The sequence below is a fragment of the Mus musculus genome, chromosome 4 (assembly GCF_000001635.26).
Source record: "Mus musculus strain C57BL/6J chromosome 4, GRCm38.p6 C57BL/6J".
Lineage (NCBI taxonomy): Eukaryota > Metazoa > Chordata > Mammalia > Rodentia > Muridae > Mus > Mus musculus.
The window spans coordinates 86542242-86561689 of NC_000070.6; the positions used below are offsets into that span (position 1 = coordinate 86542242).

Here is a 19448-nt window from a genome sequence, read left to right on the forward strand (position 1 = left end):
GGTTACACTAAAGCCACTCTGCGCATCTGCAGAAACAAACATTCCGACTTATTTTGTTACTTTTGTTCCTGTTAATCCACATTCAGAAAAATACAAGAAAACCAGCAGCAAAATTGCAAAAGACAAAAGGGGGATTTCAAAACTGACTCAAATGCCCCAAACCAGCACAAGCAAAAAATATTCCCAGAATGACCTTGGTCTTTAAGCAAAGGGAGTCTCCACACTTCTGAGATTACAGCTCCAGCTGAAACTGAAAACTCGACTAGCCATACCCAGAGACATCACAGTGATGACATAAACAGCCCAAAGAGAAGCCCTGAGTTTTCAGATGTGGCAGACCGGGAAAGTGCAGATGCTTTTTGGCTTCATGCAAACCCCAGAGCCCCCAGGTGGAAACTGTGAAGTAACCGACACGCTTTGGCATCTGCAACTGCGAGGAGTACACAGGATGAAATGGAACAAACACGAGGGAAAACAGATTTCTCGTGGTGCGATTCCCCAAGTGGGTGCCCTCTGCCTACTAAAACAGCTGTGAGGATCCTGGCATCCTCACACCCTTTCCTGACCAAAGCCAGAGCCCCCTCCAATCGTGTGACTCCCATCACTCCAGAGTACGTTCACCTTCCAAAGAGTCGAAGACTGTTAAAGAGGTTTGTTTTGGTTTTTATTCTCATTATACTCATTATGTGAACCACCAGTGCTGCGTGCTGTGGGTGGGTACCCCTGCTATATCATTGGGGTTAGAAGCCACACTCTTCATCCTTCTGAATATGTCTCCTATAAAGCTCACTTCTGGAATCAAGTAAAGACGATCCAGGGGTTGCAGACTGTGTCTGTGTATCTCTGGTTCCCGACGAATTCCCCCTTTAGACGAGACCACACCTCCAGAAGGCCTAACACAGCAACAAGATCCGAAGCAAAAGGATTCCGAACACCCAAAACACTCAAGCCACCCCTAAGGCCTCACTCTGGACTCCTGTTGAAACTCTTTTGTACTTTTTACTCTTTATGAAGAAATACACTCCGGTTAGCTGGCTTTCCAGAAGCCCTCTACAAATACTTTCACAGAAGCACTTTACAAAGACAGGGTCACAAGCACATACCTGCGGCCCCAGCGGAAGTGGCGCCAGAAAGACCAGGAAATCAAGGCCAGCCTCTGCTAACACAGTGAGTTCGAGAGCAGCCTAAACTGAACCCAGGAAAAGTAGGGGATTGTGGTAAAAAGCAATCACAAACCAAGTGGCTGTAGCCTCAGTACCAAGAAGCAGAGGGATCACAAAGGTGGGAGCCAGCCTGAGCCACACAGTGAAACCGTCTTAGCAAAAGAAACAAAATGGCAAGCAAACTGAGGCGAGAACAGCGCAAGGGCTACAACACAAAAGAGAATGGGATCCTGAGGAGGTGGGGTGAGAAGGTGAAGGGTGAATTCGATCACGATACATCATATTCATATGACAGATTTTTACAAAGTAAACAAAATCAAAGCTTCATAATTCCATCTTGAGGAGTATCTAAGAAAAAAAATCAGTATACATACACAGCTGTTTTAGGAACTTTCAGTGTGATTAACAGGATCCGTGGGTCTGGAAAGTCTTCCTTCTTGTGAGACTACAGAAAGGAAACCTTTCATTAGACCCAATTACTGTGGCTGTTGCCGAATGAGGGACATTCCACCGCACACCAAGCTCAGGGCTTGCATTTTACATACATTGCCTTACACAATCTCTTTCAAATATTAAGGACTTCTTGAAAAGATTACAAAAGACAGCTCAAGATGGCTAAGGTTTATGCACAGCGGTGGCCCACACTGCTCTAGCTGTTTTGCATGGCCAGCCAGTTGCATAGATTTAAAAATAGAACTAAGTCTCCTACTTCTCCTAACAGCACCATGAGCCAAAGCCAGGTTTGAAGCACTAAATAGGCATTTAAATACATGCTTCACTGCACTTTAGTACCAAATAACTCATTTCTAACTGCCCTATTTCTCCAAATCCTATCAAGCTACTTAATGAGGCATCTGAGCCCACTCTCACTTCCCACTGGGGAGGCAGGGATGGAAGCGACACACTGTCAACCAAACACTGCAACTGCTGCGTTAGAAATGCAGGGCAGAGATGGTTTTAACATAACCAACAGAAGGAGATGCACTGGGACCCATGGAGATCCTTCCAAGTAAGCTTATGAATAAAAAATTAGCAAAAATGTCAATAGATACTCAAGGTCTTAGCATGGCCAGAACTAACCCCAAAAATGTAAAACCCAAGACTGAGTCAGGGTCCTTTGTGATTATGGGCAACCAACGTGGTGGAAGCTAGGGTGAAAACAGGATACACAACAAGTTATATTACATTATATTACATATATATTGTATATATATTATATAAATATATATTACATGAATATATGGTACATGAATATACATATATATACACAAGAGTGTATGCGCATGTATGGGGATACACACACACATATATAATATCCAGTACACCCAATTTAATATTAGCTTTATCTAGAATACCTAGTTATGAGTTCATGGGGTGAGCTCATGATAGGTACATCTGGACAGATGTGGAGAGGTGGGGCCAGAGAACAGAGAGGCAAGGAGCTACAACAAGTTACCCGTAGCGCGGCCAGAGAAAGGGAGCCGCCACAAACTCTGAGTCCCTTGGTGTAGGGCTTAGATACATCACAGGAACCCTCAATGTCAGATTATATCACCACCCTTGTGTGGGCCTCTAATTTATATTTTAACTTCTGGTTGTTTTTGTTTTGTTCTTTGTTTTGGGTTGGTTTTTTTTTTCCCTGAAATTAAAATATGCTAGTTAGCAAAAACTGAGTTTTCTGGGTCTCGTCAGCAGATGTGTCTCATTCTGAATTAACAAGCATCTGGGTTTACATAGCATCTCCTCAGGGCCTAGTTAGCGTCAGGGCATGCCTGTGGCTGTGTGCTCTGCCTCGGGATTCTCCACCAGTAAGAATTACCACCAAGAGCTGAGACAAAGCTCAGTTGGTAGACGGTGTGCCTAGCACACCCATGGCCACGGACTCCATCTGGAGCACTGTGGTAACCTGATGTGGTAGCAAATGCCTGTTTCTGGTACCTGGGAGGTGGGAGGCAAGAGGGTAGGGGCTCAAGGTCACCTTCAACTACATAGATCAAGACCAGGGAAGAAGACTCTAGCTAAAAAGGAAACACAAAACAGTGCCTCGAGAGATGTTAGGCTTTGAGACCATTTCTGTGGCTTGGGGTGTTTCCCTAAAAAGAATCCTGCCTTACAAGGCCCCTGTTAGACTTCTTATAGCTGCCCTCTCAGCTGAACTTGTGGCTCTGACGCTACAGAATCAAAAAGTCCCCCTTCTGATTTTCACACAGAAGCTTGTTAAGATTCGGGAGCTGCAGGTGGGGCAGAGCACCAGGCCCGAGGACAGGAGTCAGTGAAAATATGGACGTAAAGAGCAAAGCCCACGCTGTATTCTGATTTGTGTTCAAACCTAGGTGGGTGCCTGAACAAATTATTTCACCAAAGTCATATCTGCAGCTTTACAAAGCCAGAGGCATCTACTGTCTTAGAGATTAGACTGCCCTCTTGTGGGAAATAGGAGGAAAAACTTCCTGGGTATTCCCCCTTACTTTTCTCCAAGAACAATTTGGGAAAAGCCTGCCTGTCTTCTCAGGGTATCACCTGGCCATTACCTCTTACAAAGACAGGCACACAACCGCCATGTCATTTTGGTTTTTCAAGAGAATCCAGAAACTCAAGACTTTAACCCAGAAGGTGTTGCATGATATTAAACACCATTCTAATGATTTGAAAAAAAATATTTGGGCCCTGCTCAGTTGCCATATTCGAGTGGTTTGGTGTCGCTGAGTAGTTAATTTAGAGAGTATTGTCAGCAGCCAGAACATCAGTGTAGCCAGCACAGTCCAGTGAGTCTGGGAGACAGGACACATGGGGGTAAATTCTAAGTCTACCCCAAGTCAATGAAGAACTGTCATAGGCAAAGATCTAGAAGGTGCACGCCTTTAATCCCAGCACTTGGGAGGCAGAGGCAGGCGGATCTCCACGAGTCTGAAGTAAAGCTGGTCTACATATCTAGTTCCAGGCCAGCCAAGGGTACATAGCAAGACTCTGTTCTCATAGGATGGGGGTAGGGTAGGGGCTATTTAAATTACCCAAGTCATATGATCTTAATGGTTTGTTTGTTGTTTGTTTTTTTAATGATACTGTAATAGCACCATGAGCAATCCCAGCTAGGAAGGAGGTGGAAATGGAACTGAAAGGCGGGGATTTAGATGGCTCAGTCAGTAAAGTATTTCCTCAGAACCTGTGTAAAAGAGCTGAGTGCAGCGGCCTGTGCATGCTGCCCCAGTACTGGGGAGGCAGACATGGGAGATTCCTAGGGCTGACTAGTCCATCAGCCTAGTCAAATTGGTGAACTCTAGGTCTCAAGAAATAAGGAAACACTCCTCCATTGCTGGTGGGATTGCAAGCTGGTACAACCACTCTGGAAATCAATCTGGAGGTTCCTCAGAAAATTGGAAATAGATCTACCTGAAGACCCAGCTATACCACCCCTGGGCATATACTGAAAAGATGCGCCACCATGACACAAGGACACATGCTCCATTATATTCATAGGGGTCTTATTTGTGATAGCCATAAGCTGGAAACAATCAAGATGTCCCATGACAGAAGAATGAACACAGAAAATGTGGTTCATTTACACAATGGAATACTACTCAGCTATTAAGAACGAGAACATTAGCCAGGCATGGTGGTGCACACCTTTAATCCCAGCAACTTGGGAGGCAGAGGCAGGCAGATCTCTGAGTTCGAGGCCAGCCTGGTCTACAAAGTGAGCTCCAGGACAGCCAGGGCTATACAGAGAAACCCTGTCTCAAAAAAAACAAAAAATAAAATAAAATAAAATAATAAAAGAATAAAAGAACGAGAGCATCATGAGTTTTGCAGGCAAATAGATGGAACCAGAAAATATCATCCTGGGTGAGGTAACTCAGACACAAAAGAACATATATGGTATTTTCTCACTGATAAGTGAATATTTGCCATATTTGTTCTATAACCCACAGAACAAAGCAAGCTAAATAGCAAGGTGGGCACAGGAATCTCACTCAGAAGGGGAAATAGAACAGCCATTGGGGGTAGATGGAGAGCGAGAACTGGGTGAGAGAGAGGATGGAGAGGGCATGCTATGGTGTGCTTACAGACAGGAGCCTAGCATGGCTGCCCTCTGAGAGGCCCAACAAGCAGCTGGCTGAGGCAGAAGCAGATACTTACACCCAACTAATGGACTGAAGTCAAGAACCCCTGTGGTTGAATTAGGGAAAGGCAAGAAGAAGTCGAGGAGGAGGGTAACCGCATAGGAAACCCAGCAGTCTCAACTCTGGATCCCCAAACTCTCTCACACACTGAGCCACCAACCAGGCAACATATACTAGCTGTCTAAGGCCCCCAACACATATACAGCAGAGGACTGCCTGGTCTGGCCTCAGTGAGAGAAGATGCACATAACCCTTGTCAACGGCCTGGCTGGGTGAGGGCTCGGGGAGGGGACATCCTCCTGAATACCAGGGAGGAGGGAATGGGTTGAGGAACCGTCAGAGGGCAGAACAGGAGGGGAAGAAAGACTGGACTGTAATATATATATGTGTGTGTGTGTATATATATATATATATACATATATATATATGATAATTTTTAAAAAGATATAAAGCAAGCTCTAGAAAAATGAAAAATCATACTGTATATAGGTAGCTTTAAAAAAACAATCAAAAGAAAGAAAGAAAGAAAGAAAAAAAGAAAGAAAGAAAGAAAAAAAGAAAGAAAGAAAGAAAGAAAGAAAGAAAGAAAGAAAGAAAGAAAGAAAGAAAGAAAGAAAGAGCAGTTGAGAAGGGTACCCATCATCCCCCCAGCCTCCTCGTGCACATACAACACACACACACACACACACACACACACACACACACACACGTTAACCCTCACAAACGCACAAGTGCACACACTCAGGTGAGCACCCGTGAGTGCCTCTGCACTGCTGTGTTGAGAGGTGGAGACATGAACACTTAAGGGACACAGCTTTGTCACAGGAATTTCAGAAGCTGAGGCTCCTTGCACTGTAAGACTACCCACCCTTGAGGCCCCACGGGAAAAACGCAGCGTGGGGTGCTGAGCGGGTGCTCTTTGCTTCCACAGCGGGTGAGGAAGTCTGTCGTGGAGATCACAGAATGGTCCTGTGAGGTCCTAGAAGCACTAAAACCACCCTGAGGGGATTGAGCAATGCAACTGGTAGTTTGAGAGGCCAAACTTCCTCCCCAAGGAGTGAGCAAGTCAAGAGCTCAAAACAGAGAAGACACTTCTCGCTGATGGGGCCGGAGAGTAATGAATGCTAGCTAGCTCTAAGCACTCTGCCAGACCACAAACAGCGTCTTCACCTTGCTTCTTTTTATCAAGATCCTGGAAGAATGGAAATCTGAAAATCTCACCAATTCTGTCAACAAAGCATGTCTTTTGTTTTTGAGGTTATTTTAATGCTTTTGTCGAATTAGCACCATGTTTCTGAAGAATCGATCCACTGCCCAAAGCTTCAAGCATAATGGGTCAAGCACTCAGGTGCCTGGGCCTCAGACCCGTGGAATAAAGGAATATGGAGACGGGACCCATAAATCTGTGTCCTTCAGGTGCAGATTTCCAGGGGATTCTTAGGGACATTTAAGGTTGGGGACCCTGTACCTTCAAGCACTCATGTGCAGGTTAAGTCTATCATCATGGCACAAAAACAGTCAAATAAGATCTAACTCTCATGAATAAAGCAACCATTGTATGACTACCAAATCCTTATGGCTTGGGAATGCCTCTAGTCCAGTAATTTTCAACCTTTCGTGATTCTGTCCCTCCCTAAAGAGACATTAGGCACCAGAGGTACATGTGAAGATCAGAGAACAGCTGGCAGTAGTTGGTTCTCTCATTCTATCATGTAGGTCCCAGGATTCAAACCCGGGTGCTCAAATTTGGCAACAAGGGTCTCTTCATCCACTGAGCCCTCTCCCCATCAGACATTTTTGGTTGTCATAATCAGATGGATGTCACTAGCATCTAATAACAGGTATATGTGGCTAAGCATCCTGCAAAACTAGCTGCACAAGACAGGCCCCAAGGACAGAAATGTCCATGTGTGTCACAGATGAGAACTTCTGTTCGAGCCTTTCATCTGCTTATGTGGTATAAAATTAGGCATAAATTCTTTTCATGGAAGTTTATATTTTAACTGCCTCTTATCTGATGCCCTTCTTTCGATGAATTCCCACGGTGTTAATCTTGTGGTAGAAAAGGGTCCACCTCCCTCTACAGAAGCCAGTGAGCTGCTTATGCATGAGATGTCAGCATGTGACCAAGACTGGGCCAAGTTCAAGTCCCCCTCTGTACATTGTAGCATACACGTGATATATATATATTATATATATGGGCTGCCCATGTAGCTCAGCAGATAGAAATGCTTACGGCCAAGCTTGGCAACTAGGCTTCAAGCCTCAGAATCCACGTGGTGGAAGGAGAGAACAGATTCCAGCAAGTTGCCCTCTGACATGTACACATACACACACACACACACACACACACACACACACACACTAGCAATAAGCCCTGTTGCCTCACACCTGAGATACTCTTCCAAGAAGGCCAATAACCATCAGTCAGTGCTCTTTGGGTCCACGTGTTCAGTAAGCTGAGAGTCCATCTGATTATTCTCTATCCAACCAGTCTTTCACTATCTAGAGAGTTATCTTAGCAAAGCCAAGTGATTCCTCTTCTGATTGTTTCCCAACTCACGGTCTTGTACAGAGAGCATCTCTGACACTGGCTGGAATTATAGAACCCTAGGCCTTTGAGAGCTCCACTAACTGGGCCATGGGAAGGACCCTGGATGCCAGCAGAGCTGTGTCAGAGGCTGACCAAAGCAGGCCTCTTCTCTTTGGAATGGAGAAACAGGATACTAATGTAATTTATGTCTTCAGTGATATAAAATGGGGTACTGTGAAGCTGAAGCACCCACAGATGCTGATGTGTGGAGAAAATCTGAGTGCATTATGAAAGCAAGCCAGATATGCCCAAAAGTCCTCAGGGCCCATGAAAGACACATGTGCTAGCTAATCACTCAGGAGTTTACTGAAAAATCAGAAAAATCTCTTCCCAGCTCTGTAACACAGTTCGCCTTTTCTTCTCTCCCCTCTAAGGTTACCATCAGAGACTCGAGAAGTCTTCAGGCACCTTCAGAGACAGGAGACAGAGATTCAGAGCCTAAACAGTCACTATCATAGAGCGCTATCTGAAGATCGCTTTGGGTTTTTGAACCAGAGTCTCTCTATGATGCTCAGGCTAACCTTAAACTCATTAACCTCCAGCTTCTGCCCCACTCAAACGCCACCAGCAGGCTCAGCAAGATGAACAAGTCTCTCTTTCACTACCATAAATAAAACCCCAGGGTCTTTTCATTTTTTAACCATTTATTTTATTTAATGTGCATTGATGTTCTGCCTGCATGTATGACTTCATGAGGGTGTCAGATACCATGGAGCTGGAGGTCCAGGCAGATGTGAGCTGCCATGTGGGTGCTAGAAATTGAACTCAAGGTCTCTGGAAGAGCAGCCAATGCTCTTAACCACTAAGCCATCTCTCCAACCCCAAAAGTGGAGCCAGCAAAATGTTTCAGTGGGTAAAAGCACCCGCTGCCAAAGCTGAGGACCTGAGTTTAAACCTCAGATCCTACGTGGTGGGAGGAGAGAGAACCGGCGCTTTCAAGTTATCCTCTGCATGCACACACAGTAATAAAGGGTGATCTGATTTCATATAATGTCAGGGCATAGGAAAGAAAAAAAGACAACGGAGCCCAAGGATGCTGAGGGCTCTGAACAGACTGGTAAGGCTCACAGTTCACCGCGCTCTGCTCACCATCACCTGGTTCTTTCTCTCCGCCCCGGCTGCTCTCTGACTTAAATCAGCATTAAAGGCTGCAGTGCTCCGCTGATTCTTTGCTTTGCGGGTTGGATTTCTGTCCAGGGGTGTAGGTAAACTTTATGTGGGGAACTGAGCGGAACGGCGTCATACTTACAAGACAAAAGTGGCAGTTGCAGGGAAGATGGTGACTTTTAAAAATAATCATCCAGTAAGGGGTAACATTTCTGAGATTAAGTAATTGACCAGCACACACCGAAACTGGATTCATTTCTGACATGACAAATTCAGTTTGTTAATACAGAATGAGGGGCTTTCGGATGCCTGCAAATAAACATTTCTCTGATGCTTGTTCCCGTCAGTCTGCACATGGGAAGTATAGTGGCTGCTGGGCTCCTGTGCAGGAAGCCCCTGGGGGTGCACTGGCAGCCCCGGAAGGCGCAGAGGGCCTGCCCATGAGTAAACAGTGAACAACCCTTGTAAACCAGGCAGGCAAGATAGCTCAGCAGGCAAAGGTGCTTGTCAAACAAACCTGAGTTCCTAAGTTCAATACCCGAAGCCTCATAAGGATGGAAGGAGAGAACCAACTCCAGGAAACTGTCCCCGCTCCTAGATGTACACACAATAGTTTTTAGTTCTGTTAAACCTTTGTAAACCACTCCAGTCTGCCAAGTATCACCCAGCCCCCAACCATTTAACTACACTCCCTTCTGGTTTAACTTCTTCATTTCCGGCCAGTTAATAAGGCCTACTCTCTTCTGAAGAATACACAATCTTTTAAGAACAAAGGTGGAATTTTCCTCTCCAGAGGCTTCATCACCCGACTACAGACTGGCACCTTTATCTTCATTTATTTGGTAACACTTGTTAGTTTCATCTTCCCTAAGGGCTCTCTTCTTATTTTATAATGGTTCCACCCTCATGACAACCCTATGATGAAGACCCTACTCCTGTGTCCATTTTACAGATGAGAACACAGTGAGGCACAGAGAAGTACAGACATCACTGTAAAGTGGTCCATGGGGCACAACTAGGCTGTGTTGAGGATGGAATTTGAACTCGTGGCCTGGTCCAGCCCCTGTGCTTCTGTAAGCTCTGCTGCTCCCATAGGAGGTCATCACTCCACACGTCCATTCTTAGCCTACATGATAGAGTAGATTGTTTTAACTGACGCTATCTGAATTAGTACAAAGCTGTGTTCTATGCCCTCAATGTCTGTAATTTGACTGATTATACACAGATTATACACATACCTAATATGAAAAGTATATGTGAACAACTAACAGTTAATCCTGGTATCTAAAAGTCCATTTTAAAGTGCCTATAAAGTAGCCTCCCATGAAAAGTTCAGAAAACACACAAAGCAAGTATGTGAACGTGGAAGATGCCCGCCCTCCTGGCCTTCTCCAAAGGCATCAGCAAGTATGCGTACAATGATTTTCCCAACTCTTTCTTCCCTTTTCCCCCTAATCAGAATTTATGAAGTCAATTTTATTTAGATTAAAAACAAGAATTCTTCTTGAAACGTGTAACATCCAACCAAGTCCCCTTTCCTCCCACTTTCTCTTAATTTGTAACAGAGACTCTAAGAAAATAAAATCTAAGGTTAAGGAAATTTCCATCAATGTGAAGAAAATATTTTCCAAAATTAAAATAACAAGTTCCTCCCTGGTTCACATAACTGATTTAAGTTGCAGATACACAACTGCCCTGGAGGTCACCTTCCTCTGTCCACACACTTCCAGAAACAGCCAAAGCCACAGCCTCCCAAGCAATGGCTGGTCCTCTCTTCTTTATGAGATGCTGTGCATGACCAATGCTACATAAATACTCCATGATATATCCCCAGCCTCATCCTGGAATTTCCTGAAAGTTTTACAAAGTCCTTTAAATGGTGCACAGTAAGCCATAAAAAAAAAAATCAGATATAAAAGTAAGCTACGTCAATCCTTTCTTTAACATCTACATTTCTTATCAAATTTTATAAAAAGTAGAGGTACTAACATTTAATTTCTGGAGGAAGATTTGCTGTTTCTATTGCTTTACTAAAAAGCTTTTAGAATTTGCTATATTGTTCTCCGTCAGATAATACTTCTCACTCAGACAGGTGCCTTCTTGTAATCAATAGACAAAGATGGCTCAGTGTGGATACTGTTCAGCAGTAGGGCTGTCGCCTAGGATGTGTGAGGCCCTGAGTGTGGTCCACAGCACTAACAAAAATTAAGATAGTGTATGTTGGGCACTGAAGTGAGCATAAACTGCTTGTAGAGGGTTCAGTTCTAGCATCCAACATATAATGCCAGCTCTGGGGGAATCTCATGCCCCTGGCTTCCAAGCGCACCTGAACTAACTTGCGTGTGTGCATGGGAGTATGCAAACACACACACATGTGCACAGGCATGAAGAAGACTATCTTTTTTATAAATTTGTTTCTATAAATGTTTGAGTGTCCATGTACCATGTGTGTCCTTGGTGCTGGCAGAAGTCAAAGCACGGTGTTGCCTCCGTCCCCTAGAAGAGGAGTCACAGATGCCCGAGAGCTGCCATGTGGGTGCTGGGATCCTTGCAAGGACAGCGAGTCCTTGTAATCACTGATCCATCTCTTCCCAACCCTTAGGTCTTTTATTTATATTTTTACTTTTATGTGTGCATGTATTGGTTCACATATGCGCCACAGCCCCATGGCACATGTGTGGAGATCAAAGCACTTGTGAGAGTCTGTTCTCTCCTTCCAGCACGTGGGATCCAGGATTGATGGCAAGCACCTTTACCTGCTGAGCCATCTTGACTGCCCTAGAGGTGTATTGTTAAGCCTGGCATAATGGTGCTTGCCTGTAATCCCATCAATAAGAAAGATAAGGCAGCACTAACAAAAATTTACACTCAAGTTTATGGCCAGCCTGGGCTACATATGGAGACCCAGTAGTTGGAAAGGAGAGGAAAAAAGAGTGGGCCTGTATTATTTGAAATTACACCAGACTGAATTACAGCATCTAGCAATGTCTGATATGCTGTTAAAGGTGGAGACAGTTTGACTGACCTACTCTATGCCCAAGCTAAACAAAATGGATCCTTCTAGACTTAATCTCTGCTTCTGTCCCCTTACCTGTGAGATGAGCGAGCTGAAGGTGTACTCGTGTCTGCAGCTCTGAACGCAGAAGAACGCCTGACTGTCTACACTATCAGAGCCCTGCTAATTTAGCTTCAATTCCCAGCACCAAATTGAAAAGGGACAACTAAAGAAGCTGAAAAGCTCCCCCAGGGAGAACAGGCTCAGATGGGCCCATCAAACCTCCTTACTAAAGCCATGTTTCCCATGCTGACAATCATTCCGATGATGGGGAAAGAAATTGCTCTGAATTTTCTGAAAAATCACAGTACAATGTGGTAGAAGACTGTAGAACTTCCAAGGTGGGGATTTCTTCAGGCAACACTGGGGGGTTTCAGACACAATTGGAAACACTATCTCCTCTTGTGGGGTTACAGAGAGAGAGAGAGAGAGAGAGAGAGAGAGAGAGAGAGAGAGAGAGAAGCTGCAGCTATATAGAAATAATTAACATTTGGGTTTAAAAACTGTTGACTTTTTCCATCTTTCTGCAACTTATATTTATAAGCTTGCTTTTCCTTATTTGGTATTGATCATATTTTAAAAATTATAATATTCTATTGTAGTGTGCCAGTTGCCAGCCTTTGCTTCAGGGAAGGTGTAGAATGTGTTTTAAAGATGCAGGGACCTGTGTCTGGTTTCCTTAACCCAGTGAAGCTTGCTAACAAGGTTTATGAGTGGTTAGAATCTTTGGTGGTACGGTATTTGAAACACTTTCATTCTATGTTCAGCTCCTTAAGGAATAACACCTTCCTCGGCTATGCTGAGCCCGAAACACTAACTAATTGCTCATTTTAGAAAACTTAAAGTAAACCTATTTTTAAAAAAAATAAAAAAATAAAAATAAAATTCAAGTAAACTTCTGAACCCCAAAGGATTTGTTAGACCAGCTGACGCGTCTATGAGGATTGACTGAGAAAACACTGCCATCTGGTGGTCAAACTTAAGAACTTGCTCTTTAGCAGCTAGTTCCCAGCAGAAAGACTGTTTTGTTTTTCAATTTTTTTTTCTTTTATTGGATATTTTCTTTATTTACATTTCAAATGTTATCCCCTTTCCAGGTCTCTCCCCCATCCCATCCCTCCTCCCCTGCCTCTATGAGGGTGCTCCCCCACCTACCCACTCACTCCCGCTTTCCAGTCCTGGCATTCCCCTACACTGGGGCATCAAACTCCCACAGGACCAAGGGCTGCTCTTCCCACTGATGTCCAAAAATAGAGGCCTTCCCCCACTGATGAGTATCATGTACTACAGGTGAGATCATATTTAAGGAGCTAGCCATGGTGACACATGCCTACAATCCTGGCAGCAGCAGGGCTGAAGCAGGAGAATCATGAGTTGAAGGCTAACCTGGACTACATAACAAAACTCAAAAGCCAAAGAAACGCTGGGAATAGTAATATGGGCCTCTAATCCCAGGACTTGGGAAATGGAAACAGAAGAAACAGAAGTTCCCAGTTATACACAGTGTGTCCCAGGCCAGGCTGATCCGGGGTCTTTTGGAAGAGCAGACAATGCTCTTAGCTACTAAAATAGTTCTCCAGCCCTCAAGTGGCTGGAGGAAGTTGGGGAAGCCCTCAATTGTAATTCACTGAAGTAAAATGGCATCATGTGGCAAGCACTGGAGACAGCACCACTCCAGATTGTATGTCCCTAACGGACTCCACAGATCCCACCACCATCCTACAAAGGTGTGTTCTGACTACTCAACAGGTCAGTATCACAAAGCATACAAAAACAGAGCTTGGCTGTTCCAGAGCACACCATCACTAGATATGAAGCTGGCATACACATAGCTAAAAGACCATAGGAAGTGGGGTCCTACCTCTGTACTAGGTGGGGTCTATAGGACTGAGCCAGACGGGAGTCTTATAACATGAGCAAGATCTTAAAAGGTTAGGAGGCAGAAGAAGGTAGACGCATTTTCAAAAAGGGGAAAAAAGCAAGACAAAGGAACCATGAGTGGAGACCAAAAAGTTTGCTTTGAACTCTGAGATGCCCCATCAAAATCACAGGAAAAAAAAAAAAACTAAAATAGACTAAGCAGGCAGGAGGGAAGACTGACCAACATGAGAGTCAGACCCAAGGCACGTGACAGAACCGTAAAGTAGACACAGGAGGGGGAGGCAAGGAAGGCATGCCAGAAAGACTTTATATCCAGTGGAAGGAGCAACTTTGCAGGGTGGGGGAAAAAGAGAATCTGAGGACATCAGATAGGAATGGAGGTGTCATCTGACTCTACGTTCCTCACCCCTGATGAGTCCCCGTCTTCCTAGACTACATACTGTGCAAAGATGGGACTCAAAGACTTCAACCCCACTCTTCTGAGAGCAGAGATGGAGCCAGGAGTGATGCAAAAGGCCCCACAAGGAAGCAAAGTCTTAGAAAAAAAAAACAAACTGAATGTTCGGTAGTATGAAAAATTAGCCCTGGACACTGGCTGGTCCCACCTGACAAACCTCGAAAACAAGAGCCACACTTGTAGGTAGCAGAGCTCAGAATTCTGGGAAATGGCAGTATCTATCTGGAGTCTGCTGATGGGACTGTCCTTAGAGATTGCTCATGAACAGCTGGAGCAATGACACCTATTTTAAAGTTCCCAGTCCACTCTAATGAGCACTGATTCCTGAGAATTCAAAGTCTTCTGTTTTCAGAGTGTCCTCTTAACCTATTCTCCCAAATACAATAATTTTGTTATTTCATGTAACATATGTAGCTGTAAAATCCTTTGCAGATCTTAGGGTATTAACAGAATAGATAGAATCCATGTGCATAGACATACACCCTATCCCTTCACTTGTAATAGTCCTGTGAGGAGAGTATTCCTAGGGAAATTTGAATGGGGAGACGTTCGGTTCCTAGCCCAGATCCCACATTTAGTGACAACCCCAGAGGGCTAGTCCCCGAGGCCACTCCTTTCACTTGGTCTTAGCCAGAAGCCTGGGAAGCAAGTTTATGTACTGCCCCTTCTGCTATCCCCTGGCTGGCACAGCCCTGCAGTTCCCTAGCTGTCCTGGCAAAGCAGCCAGAAGGACCATCTCAGAGACCGCAGCCCAACGTTCCTCTCCAAAACCCTGCCTTCACTGTGCTTTGCACCATCATGGCCCTGAAGACAAGGGGCAGAAAGGCATCCTGCCCAAAAACTACAGCGAACTCGCCCCTGGATTAGCTATTTATTTCAACACTGCAACAGTTGGTGCCCGTGCACTATGGCTCCCAAAGTACCAATTTCTGTAAGTGAGAAACTCACCCACACAAAAGAACTATTGTTCTAACAATTGCAACAGAAGAAACAAGACCGGCCCCAGCCTGTCCAGGGTTTCCATCATGTCTTAACAGCATGTAGACAAGGCTGGGCCCAGCCCACTCTCAAAGTGCCTGAATCTCTACCCTGCAGAAAACACACACGCGCACACACACACACACACACACACACACACACACACACTACCTGATCAGCGCTGATTCGACATGTGTGCATCAAATATTAGTCAACAATGTTGCAGTTTAAAACCCGAATCCAGTGCGATGCTGCCTAGCGAAGCAGCGGGATGAAGAAGACACATCCTGTCTTCGTTCCAGGAAAGGGGCTTGGCACCCTAGGGAGTGTGAAAATCAGGCTCCCCTCCCCAGATTGCCCTTGGGAGGACTACCTTACCCGCAGGAGCACAGGTTGCAGATGCAAGTCCTCTTCCCCATCCTTCACCTCGGACTTTCCACTAAGGCAATCGCCTAGAGGATCCCAGCTGCCTGGGACAACGATCACACTTCTTCGGTGCCTTGACCGATGCTGTTTTGCTCAGAAGGAAACTTAGGTGGCCCTTTTGCAAAATTCTGTAGTCTATTCCTTTCCTGAGGCTGGCCTTGGGCAAACAGGCAGCACTTAGCACAGACAGCAAGCCAGGCCGGCTCACGTCTGTAAGCTGCTGCCACTGCGGCCAGTGGGAAGCACCCACCTGCCAGCACAGCCTGGCCCCTGCAAGCCACAGGGCCCAGGACTGAGTCCTCTATGACCTTCAAAGTCACAGAGGAGGGCATCTTGAGGTGGCAATGACATCATAAGGGCCTCCTGTGAGGTCAGACTTCACCTAGTATCTCACCTGGCAGACCCAAGACAGGGACTCTCCCACTGGAACTTGGAAGGAAGATGGAAGATACCTTGGAGGGCTTTAGGAAGCCTCCGAGTCCCAGAGTTAACCAACAGCACGGTCACATAATGCAAAGACAATGAAAAGTATCTTGTCGGGTGGCACTTTCCATCCCTAGGACACATTGTCCGTCTGGAGGAAATGCATGCCCGGACCTCCAGAATATTGACCCTGAATTCCATCTCCAGATCTTCCTGGAAAATCTATACCTGGCTGCCTGCATCTTGGAATTGCTTTCAACCACAGGCCTCTGCTTTTGAGAACAAAGCAGCATGAGAGGGTCCAGCCCTCTATTGCTCAGGTAATGACGCCTAGAAGCAGGGACGTCTCAAATGTTAGCAGCATCAGAACCTCAAGGCTTGACAAAAATCAGATTGCCAGACCCCACCCTGAGTTTGTTGTTTCTGAAATATGGGTTCCAGAAAACACGTGTCTCTTACAAGTTTTTAATGATGCTACTGATGCTGGCCCAGAGCCCACACTTCAAGGAGCGCAGCTATGGAGCTTCTATTGTGGCCTCTGACCTCTCTTCCCTAATATCTAAGCCGGTCCTGAAAACCACTGCAGACCTCTGCCCTGGAATCTCCTGTATCAAATAACCACCAGTCAGAGCACATGATGGCTTCAGCCTGTGATCCCGGCACAGACTGAGGCAGGAGGGTTGCTGCAAGGTCAAGGCCAGCCTGGGCTACAAAGTGAGACTTCACTCTATTTCAAAGCAGTGAAAACAACTATTCTGGGAATTGTGTTTTCACAAGATAGCAGCTTACTCTGACAATAAAACAAAGTCAAGGGCCTCTGCTCTCGAGCTGGGTGTGGCAGCACAAGTCTAGAATTCCAGCATCTGGGGCAAGGAGGCAAGTTCTGGGCTACATGGCTCTCCCTTTCTCAAAAGCAAGCAAAAGAAGTGCGGTAGCATACCATACAGTCTACTACTATAGGAGAATGTTTGGACTTAAACATTACTGTTTCTTTTTGTTGCTTTTATTTATTTTATTTTATTTTATTTTATTTTACATTTGCTTATCGCAGGTTCTGGGTAAAGAGAGCCATGTGGGCCAAGACTCATGTGGAGATCAGAAGACAACCTGGAGAAGTTGGTTTCCTCTTTCTACCATGTGGACCAGAGAGCTGGAATTGATGTTATCAGTGTGAGCTTCGAGTGTCTGAAGAGTCATGGATTGCAGCAGTGCTGAGCTGCTGTGTGCTCTGAGTTCTTTCTTCCATCGCAGACTAAAAACCGAAGTCAGCAAACCACTGCCAGCTGCTGGAATTCCACTGGTACCTGGTTGATAGGGCCCATACAGGAATACCACTTACTGATCAGTCTTAAGTACAGCAAAGTTATTTCTTGCCTTTCTGGTTAAAGGGAATATAGAAATGTGAAATGGGGAGGGAGGAAACCTCAGAGAAATGGGAGCTTTGGAAACCAAACCAAGACCTGCGCACCCTGTTCATTTTCAGGACAGGTCCATCACATGCACACACTGTTTATCACCAGAGACGGGGTCCACCATTGGAGGATGTTTTTGTGCAGTGTGCAAAGACTGCCCTTGTGTTATTCAGATGCTCATTTCTGAACCAGCAGAGATCTGATTTCAGGCCATATGTGGTATTGTTAATCATCTCCTGCCTTAGGATTTTGTAAACATTGTTCTCCATCACCTTATGAAAGCCGATGGCCTATAGCAAAAGTGGAATAGTTAGGTGGGACTGAGAGAGAGAGAGAGAGAGAGAGAGAGAGAGAGAGAGAGAGAGAGAGAGAGAGAGATTCTCTGGGAAGCCAGACACAGAGGAAGAAGCAGGCTGGGAAGGAAGGAGAGGTAATTAACCAGCCATGTGGCAGAACTGAGATTAGTATAATCTGGATAATTGAGTTATGAGCTGTAGAGAAACTACATCTAGCTATAAGGACAAAAGCTTATAAGTACATATAGTCTTTGTGTCATTATTCAGGAACTGGGACAGGCGTAGAAAGCCCACAGTTACAGGCTGTCATGTGCACACACTGTTCATTGCCAAGGACAGGGTCTACCATGCACACACACTGTTCATTGCCAAGAATAGGGTCCATGACAGAAGCCATTGAGAAAGGCTATGGCAAGCAAGGAAATTTCCTGGAGATGGCACACAGTTTTTGCATGGCTGCAATGGGTGCACTCTGAGAGGCACAGCCCTAGGGACTTTGTCCCTAGATTGCTTCTTGCTGCTGATGTTTTTCATGCCACTATTACATAGCCTACTGATTCCTGGGCATCAGCCCACCCTATGGGGCAAATTTCCTGCAGATCAACATGAAAATGGACTTTCATGAATTAATGCTGTTTAGATGAATTAATGACAATAGAATTCCTGATTTGATTCAGAAAATGTATGTATGTACATAAGTGTGCGTGTACACTTGTGAAATTGATGAAACAGGTGGTCTGGCCCAGCCACAGAGAGAGAGAGAGAGAGAGAGAGAGAGAGAGAGAGAGAGAGACCTTCTCTCTATCCTTTTCTTTCTCGCCAGCCACTTAAGAGTTAAAGAGCTTAGAATTTCTTGCTGATCATTCTTGCCAGCCCCAGATAATTGAGTTTTGTGGGATCATCACTGATGATCCCATAAATTACCCTCCACTGTTAGTGGAGGAGGAGGGATTGGGTGCTATAATCACAACTCCAATGCCATACGCCACCCCCCCACACACACACACACACACACCACTGCCTGCCTCTTGTACCTGAATGCCAATTGCTATCAGCAGGCCACCATGTGCACACTCTGTTCAAGGCCAAGGACAGGGTCAACTATGTGCACACACATTGCTAAAGACAGGGTCCACCATGGGCACACACTGTTCATTTCCAAGGCCCACCATGTAGTCCTTACAGAGTAACTGGTGTTGGAGACTAGCGTTCTCTTCACGGATACCTTAACATTATCCATGTTCCTGCTAGCAGAAGGAAAGCCACAGTTTGAGGCAAGAACCCACTGCACAACTCTCTAACTTCATGTGGCCCTTGTCTTCCATAACAATCAGGTGACGTGTGCTTTTTTGATAACAGTGACTATAAAGTTGTGATGAGCAACTTCAGGCTGCTGTTTCCTCTAGCCCGTCCTTTGAGTTTGTCAGGAACTACACAAGAACAAACCAATCAATGCTAAAGATAGCCCAAGGACATGTTCCTTGTTCTTGAAGATTCGCAAAACTGTAAAGCATCCCATGACTACGCAGTGAAGCT

General features: G+C 45.2%; 1 protein-coding gene and 1 long non-coding RNA gene across 2 annotated transcripts in view; one reads left to right on the top strand and one right to left on the bottom strand.

The window, feature by feature from the left end:
• Saxo1 (stabilizer of axonemal microtubules 1) overlaps nucleotides 1–16062 on the bottom strand; it is a 113879-nt gene extending 97817 nt beyond the window's left edge. The window contains exon 1 of the mRNA NM_001081096.1: nucleotides 15734–16062. Within this exon, the coding sequence (NP_001074565.1) occupies nucleotides 15734–15774 (41 nt within the window). The 5' untranslated portion in view covers nucleotides 15775–16062. The remainder of the gene's footprint in view (nucleotides 1–15733) is intronic.
• A 140-nt stretch (nucleotides 16063–16202) lies between these two features.
• Nucleotides 16203–17563, top strand: Saxo1os (stabilizer of axonemal microtubules 1, opposite strand). The gene is made up of 2 exons (NR_131920.1): nucleotides 16203–16524; nucleotides 17256–17563. It is a non-coding gene; the product is annotated as a stabilizer of axonemal microtubules 1, opposite strand (long non-coding RNA).
• Nucleotides 17564–19448: the final 1885 nt, after the last annotated feature.